The sequence below is a fragment of the Dama dama genome, chromosome 12, assembly GCF_033118175.1.
Source record: "Dama dama isolate Ldn47 chromosome 12, ASM3311817v1, whole genome shotgun sequence".
In the NCBI taxonomy this organism is placed as follows: Eukaryota; Metazoa; Chordata; class Mammalia; order Artiodactyla; family Cervidae; genus Dama; species Dama dama.
The window spans coordinates 94,121,008-94,136,563 of NC_083692.1; the positions used below are offsets into that span (position 1 = coordinate 94,121,008).

Consider the following 15,556-nt stretch of genomic DNA (forward strand, 5'->3'; position numbering starts at 1 on the left):
AGTAACAGGTGAGTCCTAGCAGTATGAGCATAATAATAATATTTGATGTCAATAAAACAAAAGTCTTTCAATCCAAACGGAGTATGGGTAGTTAGAAAGAGAACAGAGAAAAAGTAAGTAAGGTAAATATTGACAATGCCTAGTTAAATATCCATCATATCATCATAACAGGGAAAACCCAAGTAAGTGCTCCTAATCATTTAGAATCATAAATGAGGAAAATAAAAATATGCAACTGGGATATAGTAAAAGGACATCAAGCCTATATTTGAAACCAAGAAATGAAGACCAGTTGCAGGGCCTGGAAAAATGGTGAGATTATTAGGGACTCTTGAGAAAAAGAATCAAAGTAAGTGGGAAAAAGAATCAAACTAAGTAAGTAAGTAAGAATAGGTAGAGCATAATCCCTATGCCCATGAATCAATTAAAATAGTATGGAAGGCATGTTATGAAGGTTCTATTATAGCTTATTTTTCTCCTAGCTTCTCATTATTTCTCACTTACTCCCTCCTCTGCTTTTCCCATAACTTCTGCCAATGACTGTTACAGTAGAGGAGGAACAGAAGAGGAAAAATAATAGCAGACAATAGCAATGCGCAACACATATAAACAACAGTAATAGAAACGAAGGGGAGGAATGAAGAGAAAGAAAACAGTACCAGCACAGGCAGGAAGGAGAGAAATTCTGCAGCTGTCTGGCTGTGAGGACCATTCACATACAAAGAATGCACATAAATTCATCAGATTAATTACAAGGCTCCTTTTTTTTTTCCAGGTTGTTTTCAACTTACTATTTTTAAATTACTTTCTATTGGAGTGTGGTTGCTCTACGGTGCCGTGTTAGTCTCTGCGGTACAGCAGAGTGAAGCAGCCATCCTCACACATACATCCTTCACAGTGCCTTAAGTAGAGTTTCCCGGGCTACACCGGAGGTTCTCACTGGTTACCCATTTTACACATAGGATCAGTACTGTGTATGTGTCAATTCTAATTTCCCACTTGCTCTGACCCCCCTACAAGGCTCCTTTTATTCAACTAGATTTTATGATCAGCTTTTGGTATTTTTCTCAGTAACTGGAAAATTTGTTTTACCATTTACGCTAATTCGTAGACTAGTACACTTGGGTTACTTACACTGGATATGACTATTATCTGTAAAGATCTAAGACTAACAGAAAATTACTAATATAGGAGATATGCATGCCAGATGCTGACTACAGACAGGTAAAACACAACCATTTTTTGGTACCAACTCAAAAGCTTAAGATACGCAGGGGAGCAACGCCATGAATAGTCTTACATTCACTTTACACACGTTTGTACACTACTCCCTTTTTTGAATACAGTCACAAAGATATTACAAAAGAATTCTGTACAAGGTCACAAAAGATGAACACATGCAAGTTTCTTGCAGCCCCTAATATTTCTGAAACTAGTGTTTACATTGTCAGGAATGGATATAGACGCATTCACCACATTTCACATGAGTATCTACTTTGATATACTTATGAAAATAACATTTCACAAATGCATATAACACCACAACAACTGAGATATACATAGCAATAAAAAGAGATTGGTTATACCGATGCCATTTATTAAGTTAGCATTTATTTAATACACACCAAAGTCAAAATGGTTATTAAGGATGAAGTCCTAGGACTCACACTCAGGGACTGTCTGCTTGCTCACTCTGAACTCAGGGAGAACCACCATAATGGCAGAAACTATATGATTCTTTAACAGGCCTGACAGGAACACTAAGCCTAACAGGCTAATATACTTTATTAGTAGTCAAAACAGGAAAGGGGGGAAACAAGAGTATCCAAAAGGGCAAGTAATACAGGTTAAACTGGAAAAGGTTTGCAGAAGAGCTGTTAAATCTTTTAAATTTCTGAACTTCATTTAGGGCACATGCTGAATGTCACACACAGTTATAAGTTAAAAGAAAAGGAGATCTATCAGTTTATAATATTTCTAATGTGACAAGACTCATTAAACAATTAACAACGATAACTTGATGGAAAGAGATCAGCAAACAAAGACAGTCCTTTTTTTTTTTTAATGCCAAACAACCATTGTTTTAACTAAAAAGACCTGGGGCAAGTGGCCTAAGGATTAGAAAATACTTTAGAGAACAGGATTTATCACTGTCAGGTCCTAGGTACCTTCTTTCAACTTACAAAATACTAGGTCAACTCACACATATCTTTCTTACCTTGGTTTCTGTTATAAACTCCTTGAATGCAGACCTACACAATCCCCTTCCTTTTTAAAAAAATCTATAACTATTTTAAAATTACTCATAGTAGTCAGCATAATAGCTTACATAGCGGATGCTTGTTGAATTAAACTATTAATTGAAAAGATAAGGTAAAATACATCAATTAATTATATTGACTGCCTTCTAAGCACTATTTTGGGGACTAAAATTTGAAAAAAGTGGATAAAAAAATTTTACACTCATGTTTTTAGTAGAAGAAAAAATAAAATATACAGTCTAATACAGTCATTTAACCATTGATCATGTTATTCCTTTTAAAAGAATATTTGTGATTTGGCAATTAGATTTTCATATACGTTACATAATTCTTTCCCCTCAGAATGCCCCCTTTCCCACCCCTACAGTTATAAACAGATTATAATGCAAATTATATATACTAGACAGGCCTATTGTTTCTAGGTGGCCTCCAACTCCCAACAAACCTCAGAAGGGGCAGACATATTCCATACTTTTGGGAAGAGCTAATTACAGCACTGGCTGGCTAACTACCTGTCTAAGAATTTAAACTTACAGACATTGAGTGAAAGTGAAAGTCACTCAGTCTTGTCCAACTCTTTGGGACCCCATGCACTATACAGTCCATGGAATTCTCCAGGCCAGAATACTGGAATGGGTAGCCTTTCCCTTCTCCAGGGGATCTTCCCAACCCAGGGATCAAACTCAGATCTCCCGCATTGTGGGCAGATTCTTTACCAGCTGAGTCACAAGGGAAGCCCAAGAATACTGGAGTGGGTAGCCTATCCCTTTTCCAGGGGATCTTCCCGACCCAGGAATCAAACCGGGGTCTCCTGCATTGCAGGTGGATTCTTTATTGACATTGAGAGGGCCCGGAAACTGACAGGTAATTAAAACAAGTTGGACAACATGCAAGATGAGATATGAAGAAACAAATAAACTGAGATTGAGAAGACAAGAAAACAGAGATGAAAGATACCATGAGGCCCCACAGATGAACAGAAAAACACCAAGACCTCGTTTTCCAAGGATTGAAATATGTACACAAGGCCCAGCTGAGGATTCAGAGATCTCTACAATAACATCTCTTATTTGAGCTACCCAAAACACATTTCTGATCCCTTCAGTTGAAGAGCCTTGATAAAATCATGTAACTTACTCAGTATAGTACTGAAAGTGAAGAGCAGAACAGGTTTATGGGGACAGAGTTGTGTGGTTTATCCTCATGATCACATGGCTGACTAGGACCTGTGACTCACTGACACTGCCCAGCAGCACAAGAGAGTGTCATGTTGCATGCTGCTAGCCTGGGAAAAGATAAAAAACAAAGGCGAAAAATCCTAAGTTCAGTCATTCTAAGTAGGGGACTGTATGTATGTTTTTATATTCTAAAAATTACAAACAGTGCTCCTAGAGTGGAAAAAAGAAGGGGAAATGCTTAAAAAAGCAAGTACAGACCTCCCTCAGTATCCGCAAGGGATTGGTACAGGACTCCTTGCAGATACCAAAATCCATGAGTATTCAGGCCCTTTATGTTAAATTGTAGAGTATCTGCATATAACCTATGCATAGCCTCCCATATACTTTAAATAATCTCTAGGCTACTTATAACACCCAATATGATATACAAATAGCTCATGTAAATGATATATAAATATCATGTAAATGATATATCAATAGCTGCTGGTGGGCAGCAAATTCAACCTTTGCTTTTTGGAACTTTCTGGCATTTTTTTCCTAAATATTTGTGATCTAAGGTTCGTTGACTCCAAGAATGTGGAACTGATAGACAGGGAAGGCCGATTGCACCATATCTCACTGCTTCAAGAACTCACCTTTTTTTTAATATTTTAACTTTTCAAAACTTGGGATGTTTCATATAATTCTTGTCAGTGAGACAGCAGTTATGACATAACTGTCATTACCTGTGCATCAAAATGTGAATAGGGGTCAGCAGCGTGGGGAAAATAACTCTGAAGACATGATGGGGCATTCTTAAGAAATGCTGTAATCAATTCTCTTTATGTTAAAGAGGGAAATGTATGGAAAAACAAGGACATTAACAACTCTAAGTTGAAAATTAACTTAGAACACTGTATGTAGAGATTAATCTTTAATTTATATTGTTTATAATTAAACGATTTCTTCTATTACAAAAGTGATACATATGCACACACGTACTCACGTGACACACCTTTTTTATACCAAAGGGTACAAACAGGAAATTCAAGTGGTCCATAATTTCATTACCCAGATTATCATTCAACACATTAAAAAGCGGAAAAAAATATCAGTTGCATTGCTTACATGCTGTATTTTGTTCATTTGTACTTCAGTTTTTAGACTGTTGCTACTCATATATCACTACCTCTACTTCACGGATTAGTAACTCTTAAGCTTTAAAAATCAGGTTTTGTATGTAAATCCCCAGTTTTTAACTGATTATGTTTCACTTGGCAACAGTATTATAAAGATTACAATTAACAGTTAAATTCCCAGGTTAGCTAAAAAGGACTATTTAACTCAAAATGTATCTTTACCATAATAAACGCTGTGGGAATACAGAACCTATAAGCCCTGTCATGGACTTAACTGTGTTCCCCTCAGATTCATATTCTGAGGACCTAACTCTCAATGTGACTGTATTTGGAGTCAGCACCTATTAGAAGATAATTTTGTTTGTTGTTGTTTAGTCACTAAGTTATGCCTGACTTTTCTGCAACCCCATGGACTGTAGCCCACCAGGGTCCTCTGTCCATGGGATCTTCCAGGCAAGAATACTGGAGTGGGTTGCCATTTCCTTCTCCAGGGGATCCTCCTGGATCAGGGATGGAACCTGAGTCTCCTGCATTGGCAGGCAGACTCTTTAGTGCTAAGCCATGAGGGAAGCCCTATAATTAAGGTTACATGTGGCCGTAAGGATGGGGCCCTAATCCAATACGACTGGTATTCTTAATTAGAAGAGATAACGAGAGCCAGCTAGCATGTTGTGTTTTGTTATGGCAGGCTAAGTGGACTTATGAAGGCTCTTTATAACACCATGTTTAAATATTAGACAATGACCTCAGTTTCAACTTGGGACATTCTCTCCTACTATAATTCCAGCATCAAGAAGAAACATTCCCTTCCAAACCCCTACCTGGTGATTAGTAAAACTGCAAAATTCTCATTTCCAAAATTGCTGGGTTTTTGGTTTCTGTGTCATTGCAATGGGAGAGGGAGGCAGGGATGAAGGCTTTGGGATTGGGATTTTGTTTAGAGAAAAAGGTGGGAGAATGAAGCAAGGTGAAGATAGGGAGAAAGAAGAGGAATTGAAGAATTCTAGTGGGATGAGAGGGCTTCTCAGGTGGGTCAGTGCTAAAGAATCACCTACCAATGTAGGAGAAGCCAGAGATGCTGGTTTGAACAACTATTCTCTTTAATGCTGTATGACCTTTGGACAGTTATTTACCATCTCTGGGTTTACTGTCTTCATGTGAAGACATACTAGAAATAGAAAATAATTATATTAGAAATAGAAATAATACTTATTTCTACATTAGAAATAGAAATAATTATAATAGAAAGAGAAATAATATATTATTTCTATATTAGAAAGAGAAATAATATAGTGTTTCTATATTAGAAACAATAATGGAAATAGAACAGCATTAATAAATTCTACATTAGGGTTAAGTAAGACAGCATAGATGTAAGGGCTGTGTAAGTGAAAAGATATTCAAAACCATTAACTGAATTAAGAGCACAGTTCCTCTGATATACTCATCTACAGAATATATTACTTACACAATTCTTCCCACTTTTAGGGGTCTCCTAATCAAAGAAAATGGTATGACCTTTAAAATCAGATCTGTTTTCAAATCCTAACTCCAATACTTAGTAGCTATTTGGCACTGGTTAAGTTACTTGGCAGCACTGAGCTTCAGTTTCATTATCCTTAAGACAAAGCCAACAATGCTCACATTATGTGGTTTGTAAGGAGTAAGTTAGATCAGGTATATAAAGTATCTGACCAAGGCTAAGAACTAATATTGTAAAGATGTCATTTGCTTCACAAATTTAGTGCATTCTTAATCCAAATTCCAATAGAGTGTTTCATGTAATTTGACAAAACGTTCTAAAATTCACCTGGAAGAGAAGATATACAAAAACATCCAAATGAGAAAGAACATTAGGCATTTTGTTATTATATATATGAAAATAGGATAAAGTTAAATAATTAAAACAGTATGGTATTAGCACAGCTATAGACAACTAGATCAATAAGAATGAATGAAGTCCAGAAATAGACCTAGATGAGATTTTGCATATCATGTAAATATAAGGGTAAGAAAAACTATTAAATAAAACAGTGGACCAACAGGTAAATTCAAGTTTAAAAGTAAAAAAAAAAAAAACCTACTCTAAGAGACAATATAGAATATTGATAAGGTTGAGGACGGTTCTAAGTAAGAGAGAAAACTCAGAAGCTATTATTCCCACAACAGAATAAAGAGAAGGCTTGTGTATTTTAGTCTTGTATTGCAGTTTCTTACCATTAACAGAAGAGAATCCCAACCTCTAAAGTGGTATTCTGCTCAGCGTACAAAAATCCTTCTGTACTTAGAAGCATTTAAAAAATAGTCTTGTAAGCACAGAGACACACACAACAAAGTTTTTTAAAAAGGCAATTTCTCTCATTAATTCTAAATACAATTAAACAATTCCCTACTGATTAAGTGTGCAACTTAGTGATGTAAGCGTTGGTGCTTACAACCACACAACTTAGAAATTCATAAAATACAACAGAAAGTTCAATTTAAAAATAAATATATACGGTGCTCTCATGATTCTATTGATAAATTGCATTATGAAGTGGATTTTTCCACATTTCATAATCATTTCCTTGAGGCTTATGACATTTTAAAACCTAGAGTTAAAACAATCAGTGATAGGAAGTCAACTATATTAGGTAATTGAAAAACAAAGCAAAATTTGCTACAACATTTGACACTAAAGGTGAAGTGAAAGTCGCTCAGTGGTGTACAACTCTCTGTAACCCAGGAATTCTCCAGGCCAGAATACTGGAGTGGGTAGCCTTTCCCTTCTCCAGGGGATCTTCCCAACCCAGGGATAGAAGCCAGGTCTCCCACACTGCAGGCAGATTCTTCAACAGCTGAGCCGCCAGGGAAGCCCAAGAACCCTGGAGTGGGTAGCCTATCCATTCTGCAGGGGATCTTCCCTACCCAGGAATCGAACTGGGGTCTCCTGCACTGCAGGTGGATTCTTTACCAGCTGAGCTACCGGCGATATAATTTAGTAATTCAGTAAAGAGGAAAAATGTGCTAAGTGAATTTTTTCTATTTTTCTGTTTTGAATGACAAAATTGGGATTACCTCTTAATTAACATGTTGAAAAAGTATTTTCTAAAGCTTATCTCAAGGTTTTATTCATCTGAATGGCTTTCAATTATGCATTTTCACTTGATTTCACAACAGAAAAAAAATTTGTAACTGATTTACAAGATTCAGCATTTCGCGTCAATCTAGGAAAACAAATCTTTCTATCATTCCTTTTTTCCTGAAGATTCCAGTTAAGTTGACCTCTATGGCGACTAGAGAGTCTTCTGGCCACTGTGCCTTTTCCCAGATTCAAAATTTGACTTCTATCCTCCTGCCACCTGAAATGAGCAGATATTCTTTCTAAGGTCTAATAAGGAATTGTACTGTTGGCAATTACTAGGAAGCTGACAAGATGGAAAAGAAGCAAAGATGAAAGAATTGATGCTACAAAGTTAACGATCTCCCCATAAAAATTATCTTAATAACATATGCTAAAAAGCAAAACGAAATCTGTTAGATCTTCTGTCGGTCTTTCCACCAATTCAATTCTAGTCTTCAGGCAAAGCCAGCCTCCTACTGTCTAACCCGTTATTACTCAATAAGATTATTGCACTTTGATCTCTGTCATGCAAGGAAGTGGCCACGAAGCATGTGGAATCCTAGCTCCCCGACCAAGAATCGAAACTGCACCCCAGCGTTGGAAGGCGAAGTCCCAACCACTGGACAATTAGGGAAGTCTCATCTCATCTCTCTCACCTCACATTCTTATTTTCCTTTAAAAGCTCTTCAATGTCACTTATTCTCCGACATCTCCAAAATTACTTTCCACAATTAAAAACTGTAAATCTAACAAAGAAAAGTTCTTGCTCTGGTGAGAAGGGACTAAAAATTCTCCCTTCTAAACTGGGAAACCTCATGTGAAGTCTAACTTCTAAAGAGCGAGACGGAAGATCTTCGAAATTTGCAGAGGTGGTGGAAAGAAATGCCCTTGTCATTAGAGAGGTCGCAATCCCCCGGGCCCGTGGTTAAGACAGAAAAGCCGGGTATACTTCCGCCCAGGCAAGCGGCAAGATGCTATCCGGCTTTTGGGAAACGGCCATGGAGGGCAGGCCCGGGCATCTTCCGCAGCTATCTCACGTCCCGGTCCACCGGTCCGGCGGGTTCGTCATAAACACGCCAGGCACAGATAGGAGCGGGGCACAGGGGACGGGTCACGCAACTCTCAAACGAAGCCCACCCTCCCTTTGACGGTCCCCAAGGCGACCAGCCTTCCCGGCGCGCATCACTCACCAGTTGCCTCGGGACCACGACTACAACTCCCAGGAGGCTGCGCGGCGCACGGAGCAGCGTCCTTCCCAGAATGCAGCACAGCGGTGTCCCCCTCCCGCCTTCTCCTTTCTCCGCTCCTCCTACTTTCCTACCCGGCGTCACCCGGGAGGGCCGGAGGTAGGTTGCGGGAGGGAACTCCGAGCCTCGGCGTGACGCGTCAGACGTTGGGAGGGGGACGGGGCGGGGAGCAGGGGGAGAATGGGAGGACGAAAGGGAGGGAAGAGGGGAGGGGAGGGTAAATAGTGGGCTAGGCAGGAAGATGGCGGCCTAGCGGAGGTGTGAGTGGATCTGGGTCTCTGCAGCTGGGTTTTCCCTCTTCCCGTCTTCCTCCTCTTTTCCTCTCCCCCGAGGTTGGCATCGAGGGGGCCGAATTCGGGCGGCGGCGCCGGGCGCAGCGCAGGGGTCACGGCGACGGCGACGGCTGACGGCTGGAAGGGCAGGCTTCCTTCGCCCCTCGACCTCCTTCCCCGGCCCGCTCGGTGTCAGGCGCGGCGGCGGCGGCGGCGGCGGCGCGGCGGGCGGACTCCAGCCCTCCTCCCGCTCCCTCCTGCACCGGAGCGGGCACTCCTTCCTTCGCCATCCCCCGACCCTTCACCCCGGGGACTGGGCGCCTCCACCGGCGCAGCTCAGGGAGCGGGGGCAGGTCTCCTGCTCGGCTGTCGCGCCTCCATGTCGGATAACCAGAGCTGGAACTCGTCGGGCTCGGAGGAGGATCCGGAGACGGAGTCCGGGCCGCCGGTGGAGCGCTGCGGAGTCCTCAGCAAGGTGAGCAGCCCGCGAGGCTGAGGGGCCCCCGGCCCGGACTCACCTGCCGCGAGGCGAGCGGCTGAGGGCACGGGGTGGGGCTGGCAGCGAGAACACGGACTGTCTCGGGGCGGGGGCTGCGGAATGGGCCCGGGGTGTGGGGCCGAGTCCTGTCGCAGAAGTGCCCGGGCCGGGGCCGCTGTGGGGGTGGGGCAGAGGGGGACGGTCTTCGCCTGCCCTGGGGCTCGGCGGCCTAGGACCGGGGGAAGCGCGTCCCAACCCGGGGATCCATCCAGTTTGGGAACGGGATGCGCACCGCGACTCGGGACCCCGGGGGGCAGCCGTCCTGGGTATAGGAATTCGGGATGAGCAACAGCAGTATCCGAAGGAACGAGTACGGTAAGGCTGCAGATCAGACCTCTCCGAAGAGGTTCGTCCAGAGATGCCGAGCAGAGCAGGGGTGGGGGATTTTTGTAGACGCAGCTTTTGAGAAAGAAGCCGGAGCAACTCTGGTGCTGAAATCTGAGGTGGGAAACTATGCCAGGCTAGATGTAGTGAGAGGTCATTTGAGGAGCACTTTTTGTACTTGCTTTTCACCCTTTCCCCCAGTTCAGAGAAGAGCTATTGAATCGGCAGGTGATAGGTACAAGAAATATTCATAGTAACTTGAAACATGTCAGAATGGAAACCGACATTTATTTAGTCCAAGAAGAGTGTTATTTAGTGAAGTATTCTTGCAGACAGGGGGCAGAGTTAGGAAAAGACATTTTACTTTTCCTGTATTTTTTTAAAAACATTTTTCCAAAATTTTTACGAAGCAGATAGTCACGTGTAGAATTTGAAAGCTACTTAACCAAAATGGATGAGGCCCCTTTTAAGAGGGAAGGTGGGTAATCTTTACCGTTGGTAGTACGTGGTTTGGGGTTTGCTGTTAAGGTTTTGTTTTCTTTCCTCTTTTCTTTCTTTTTCTTTTAGGTTTTTGCTGTGATAAGATCCACATTGCCTTTTTTACTTCGTTTTCTCTGCCTGTTAAAGTTTTAGAAATGGCTGGAGCTGGCAGTTAACTTGGAGAAGGGGAGCAGGGTCCAGTCTTTCAACAGGCTGGTCATAAGATACTAGATCATGTGCAACCACTGCCTATTAAGAAATCACCATGCTTCCAGTATACCTACTTTGGCTTAACTTTTGGACGTCCTTTGTGTAATCGTTTCATATTAGGCTTTTATATTGTCTTAAGAATGCTGAGAAAGGACCTACAAGAGGCATGAGTATGTCAAAACTAAGGCTTGCACGTGTTAACTTTTGTGTGTGGAAAAATTACAGTGTGTGTTGATACTGTGATCATTATTGGAATTTCAGTGAAAAGTTTTCAGTAAGGTGAAACTCCCCAGGGTTTCTTTAGATTAAATGTATGTTGTAATTTAGGTATCTAGATTGTAGTGGGTGTACATTTTCCTTTGGAACTGTTATGAATCTTTTTTGCTTCTCAGTGATTCCGATAATTTCATCAAATTAGTGTTGTGGTGTGTTAAGTATTTTACAAAAACAAGCTGTACTTTTGAACTATTGATTATCCCTTTTTGTGGGGTAGGAGGATTGTAGTGAGGGGTGGAGTCACCAGTGCTCTGAGTACGCGCGCTGTGTATGAGTATCTGAGTATCACTTATGCAGAGTGGTGTAGTAAGTATGTACTTTACGACCAAACAAAAAAAAGGAAGACTTATCTCCGTGATATTTAAGTGCATAGAGAGGTAGTATTTGTAGTATTTGACCACTTCTTTAGTAGGCATGGAGAAGGAAATGGCAACCCACTCCAGTATTCTTGCCTGGAAAATCCCATGGACTGAGGATCCTGGTAGGTTACAGTCCATGGGGTCGCAAAAAGTCGGACACGACTGAGCGACTTCACTTCACTTCACTTTAGCAGGCAAGTAACTTACATGTTGCTATGTACCAGGAATCAACAGGGATGTAGGTTTTGGTATTCTTGGAAAAAGCTAAGAAGGAAATTTCCTTGAAATTTAGCCATTTATGGATACATATGTTTTCTTGGAAGCTTTATCATCAAGAATATTTTATATTGAATGTATGTTTTTAAGTTTCAAGTACATATATATTTTGAATCTTTGTATTCACTTGGTAATTTTAAACAAGGGTTAGAACTCCGTGTCTGTTCTTTTCCTTCTGTTTAGTAATGTAGTTAAATCCTAATGCTAACTTGTTTTGTTCCCCCACAAATGGAGTGAGTTTGGAATGGTGGTGGTAGAGTAAACCTGTATTAGAAATACAGCAGCCCAGAGTTTTTTTTAATATGAACATATTTTCTACAGGCTTGTTTCTTAGACACGTAGTTCCAAAAATACTGGGTTGACAATAATTCTAGGTGGTTATAACAAATGTCAAGATGGGTTATGGATGGGAAAAGATTCAGGCCTTAGATGGACTTGAGAGCAACTAAGCCTGGGTAAATCTCACTCAATTTCTTCTGAATTCTCTCCAACTTTATTACCTTATCTTTACTAATGTTTTCTTCACACACCGAACTATTGGCTGAAATTCTGTCCATCTCTGGAGTCCATCTCAACTGTTCTTTCTATGAAGACTTTTATTTTGCCAGCCATCCCAGCACTCCTTTCCTCAAGGGTATTATCTCCTATGAAGATAGTGCTGTATTCATTCCTATAGCATTTAACTTGTGACTTGCTTCTGATCCTTATTATAAATGTGTTTTTTTTTTCCTCCTGAATTTATGCTTGCTGGACTGTTGGAAGCAGGATTATTTAATTCTCCTGCAGTGCCTACATATCGCTTTGTCTCTGTTGAATGGGGAAGAGTGAGGAAACGTTATGAGGGTAGGAGAAAAGGCAAAAGTCTGCCTTCTAGTTGTGAATAGGAGTTAACACTTTCTGGGTAAAGGGCCTGAAGTTTATGTAATTATTGGGTCTTCTATAAGAAAATAATATAAAAATATGGGCACAAAATTGTTAGTGTCTTGTCTGTCACTTTGAAAGGGATCTGTTCTTGTGAGGTTCCCTGATGGCTCAGGCAGTAGAGAATCTGCCTGCAATGCAGGAGACCTGGGTTCAATTCCTGGGTCAGGAAGATACCCTGGAGAAGGAGATGGCAGCCCAGTTCAGTATACTTGCTTGGGAAATCCCTTGCATAGAGCTTCATTAGCTATGCATAATTCTGCTTCCAACTGAGAAAATACTGTGTGCTTGGCAGTGTTCTCAGTCTGTTCTTGCTTAATCTTAAAAAACTTTAAGAGGTAAAATGTGACAAACAGAAGATAAGTAACGTGACCGCAGTCACACAGTTACTAGTTTTCTGAGAGGCAGTAATTAGACAAAAGGTAGGGTTAAGGTATACCAGTCTAAACAGTTTCTATTATAGGCAATCAGTTGTTCATGAAAGCTTTGTAACTGGACACTAAATGAGGTTAATATGTAAGATAAGTTAGCAAAGTATGCCTAATAAGACTATGTAAGTTATGAAATTAAAAGCAGAAGATATCAGAAGTAAGGTTATTAAGCTTTCTCAGGAACCTAGAAAGTATTATTTGGTCAGTCGTGTCTGACTCTTTGCGACCCCATGGCCTGTAGCTCGCCAGGCTCCTCTGACCATGGAACTCTCCAGGCAAGAATACTGGAGTGGATAGCCGTTCCCTTCTCCAGGGGATCTTCCTGACCTAGGGATTGAACCCAGACACTTTACCGTCTGAGCCACCAGGGAAGCCCGTGATAATGTGATTGGATTACTTGAAAAAAGGTAAGAGTCAGATTTAGGGGTTTAATAGGAAGGAAAGATGAAGTTAAATAGTTTGTCAGAACTTTTCACACAGCTAGGAGAGTACTTGAGCCTCTCTGATGTTGTATCCACTGCTCTGTCCATGCAGTACCGGAATCCTGAGCTGGGTTTGAGTCTGAATGACTGGAAGTAGCAGTATAGCCAAAGAAATAGGAACATAGTGGGGTAGTGCACTTTATGGTAGAGGTAAATTTATTTTTGTGTCTATTTGTCATTATTTTAAGTCACTGTCTTAAGTGATGGTAAATCTCAGGGAGCTTATCCTGCGTGGATAAGTTCTCGGGGCAGGCTTATAATGGTGACGTTTAGAAGATGTTAAGAGCCAAACAATCTCAAACCTGTTGAATTAGGAAATGGTAAAGAAAAGATTTCTCTGAGTCAATGCAGTATATTTTTAACGATCCATTTAGAGTTAGTTTTTGGCAGATAGTTTTTGAATTGTCTACTTAAAACCCCAGGGCATAAAAATATACAATATCAACAATTCCCATAGAGGTTACATTTCTGCCTTTTCAGGTTTATTGATTTTAATCTTCACTGTGCAGCAGCACAACTTTACCAGCACAAACCATTTGTAGGTACTGGAAAACAGATAAGCCAAGTATGTTTTTGGAAACCAATTTTATGTTTGTATTTTATCCTTGAGTTTGAAAAATAGATCCTCAAAGAGTGCTATGGAGGTAAAAGTAAAGTTGATATAGACTTACTAAAGAGATGATCTGTATTTTTACTTTAATGTAGTCATCATACATTTTCATATAGGAATAACTTAAACAACAAAAATAGAGTTTTGGCCATGATTGGCTTCTGTTTTAGAATGCTTCATGCAGAAGGAGAGTGACAGACTGTGTAGCCAAACTAAAGTTCTTTGCTATTGAATATGTCAAATATGACAGGGCCAGAAACAATTTAAGTCTTGAAGGTGGTAAGTAGGGGAAGATGAAAGCACACCAAAAAAAAGCAGAATTTTTAACTGAAATGTGCTTCAGTTTTTATTCTTCAAATGTTATGTTTTATTTATTGTCTATTTTATCTATAATTTTGAAGAAATTATGGAAAATCGTATATAATCTGGAAAATCTTAGCTTTTTTTTTTTTTTTAACTGCTTATAGTTAAGTTAGAACTTTTCACATTTTGGTCTTAAACTTAGATTGACCGCTGTTTAAGATTGTTTGGATTTCTAAAATACTGACTTTAATTTTTTGTTTCTTTTTTTCCTCCAGTGGACAAACTATATTCATGGGTGGCAGGATCGTTGGGTAGTTTTGAAAAATAATACTCTGAGTTACTACAAGTCTGAAGATGAGACAGAGTATGGCTGCCGAGGTTCCATCTGTCTTAGCAAGGCTGTCATCACGGTGAGTTCCTGTCTCCTTCATTCAGCAACTGTTGATGGAGCATCAGCTCACACTAGGAGCTGTATTCTTGGGCTTATGTCTGTGAAAGAATAGGTTAAGATGCTTGCCCTTGTGAAGCATAGGCTAATACTTTTTTCCATAGAATTGTTTTAGAGTATATCACTACATACTATTATTTTATATGTGTGCATGCATGCTCAGTTATGTCTGACTCTTTGTAACCCTATGGACAGTATCCTGCCAGTTTCCTCTGTCCATGGAATTCTGTGGGTTGCTATTTCCTCCTCCAGTTATTTTATTTAGACATGTAGGATTTATCTAGTTGGTTACAACAAGCCCTTAAACAAGGGCTTCAGAAAAACATATTAGATGGCTTCATCTCTGATAGGTTGGGACAGTTACTTAGTTATTGAAAAAGTTAAAGGAGGAAAGTAAAAAGATACATATTGTAACATTTTGAAATTTTGACTTAAAATGTAATAGACCGTAAATCTACTCTTAATCAACTTTCTGATGTAGTGCTAACAGTATCTCTTTGAAGATCATGGTTGAGAGAAGTTTTTGTGTAGAGTAGTACATCCATAATGCATGATTTACAATTTCTAGTTTTGATTCTCTAAAGTGGAATAAAACCTTAAAGATACTTTTGAAAAACCCTAAACATAGGTTCCTCTTTTTGACTTTTAATGTTTTTCCCTAATATTTTTACAGATGTCTCACCTTTATCTAATTTAATACCTTTTAAAAGAATGACTCA

At 40.0% G+C, this 15,556-nt stretch overlaps 2 protein-coding genes across 5 annotated transcripts in view; one reads left to right on the forward strand and one right to left on the reverse strand.

Moving 5' to 3' along the window:
- POLK (DNA polymerase kappa) overlaps nt 1-8,984 on the reverse strand; it is a 73,447-nt gene extending 64,463 nt beyond the window's left edge. Inside the window, exons 1-2 of one of the 2 annotated variants that reach the window (XM_061158149.1) lie at nt 8,851-8,978; nt 3,399-3,546 (exon numbers count right to left, since the gene is read on the reverse strand). The gene's annotated coding sequence lies outside the window, so the exon portion shown is untranslated. Of the gene's footprint in view, nt 1-3,398; nt 3,547-8,850 lie in introns of both variants that reach the window. The other variant, XM_061158148.1, reaches the window with a different exon arrangement.
- CERT1 (ceramide transporter 1) overlaps nt 8,906-15,556 on the forward strand; it is a 122,203-nt gene continuing 115,552 nt past the window's right edge. The window contains exons 1-3 of one of the 3 annotated variants that reach the window (XM_061158153.1): nt 8,906-9,006; nt 9,252-9,654; nt 14,665-14,799. In XM_061158153.1, coding sequence (XP_061014136.1) covers nt 8,921-9,006; nt 9,252-9,654; nt 14,665-14,799 — 624 coding nt within the window. In that variant the 5' untranslated portion in view covers nt 8,906-8,920. Of the gene's footprint in view, nt 9,007-9,176; nt 9,655-14,664; nt 14,800-15,556 lie in introns of those variants that run through there. The other 2 variants (XM_061158152.1, XM_061158150.1) reach the window with 2 other exon arrangements.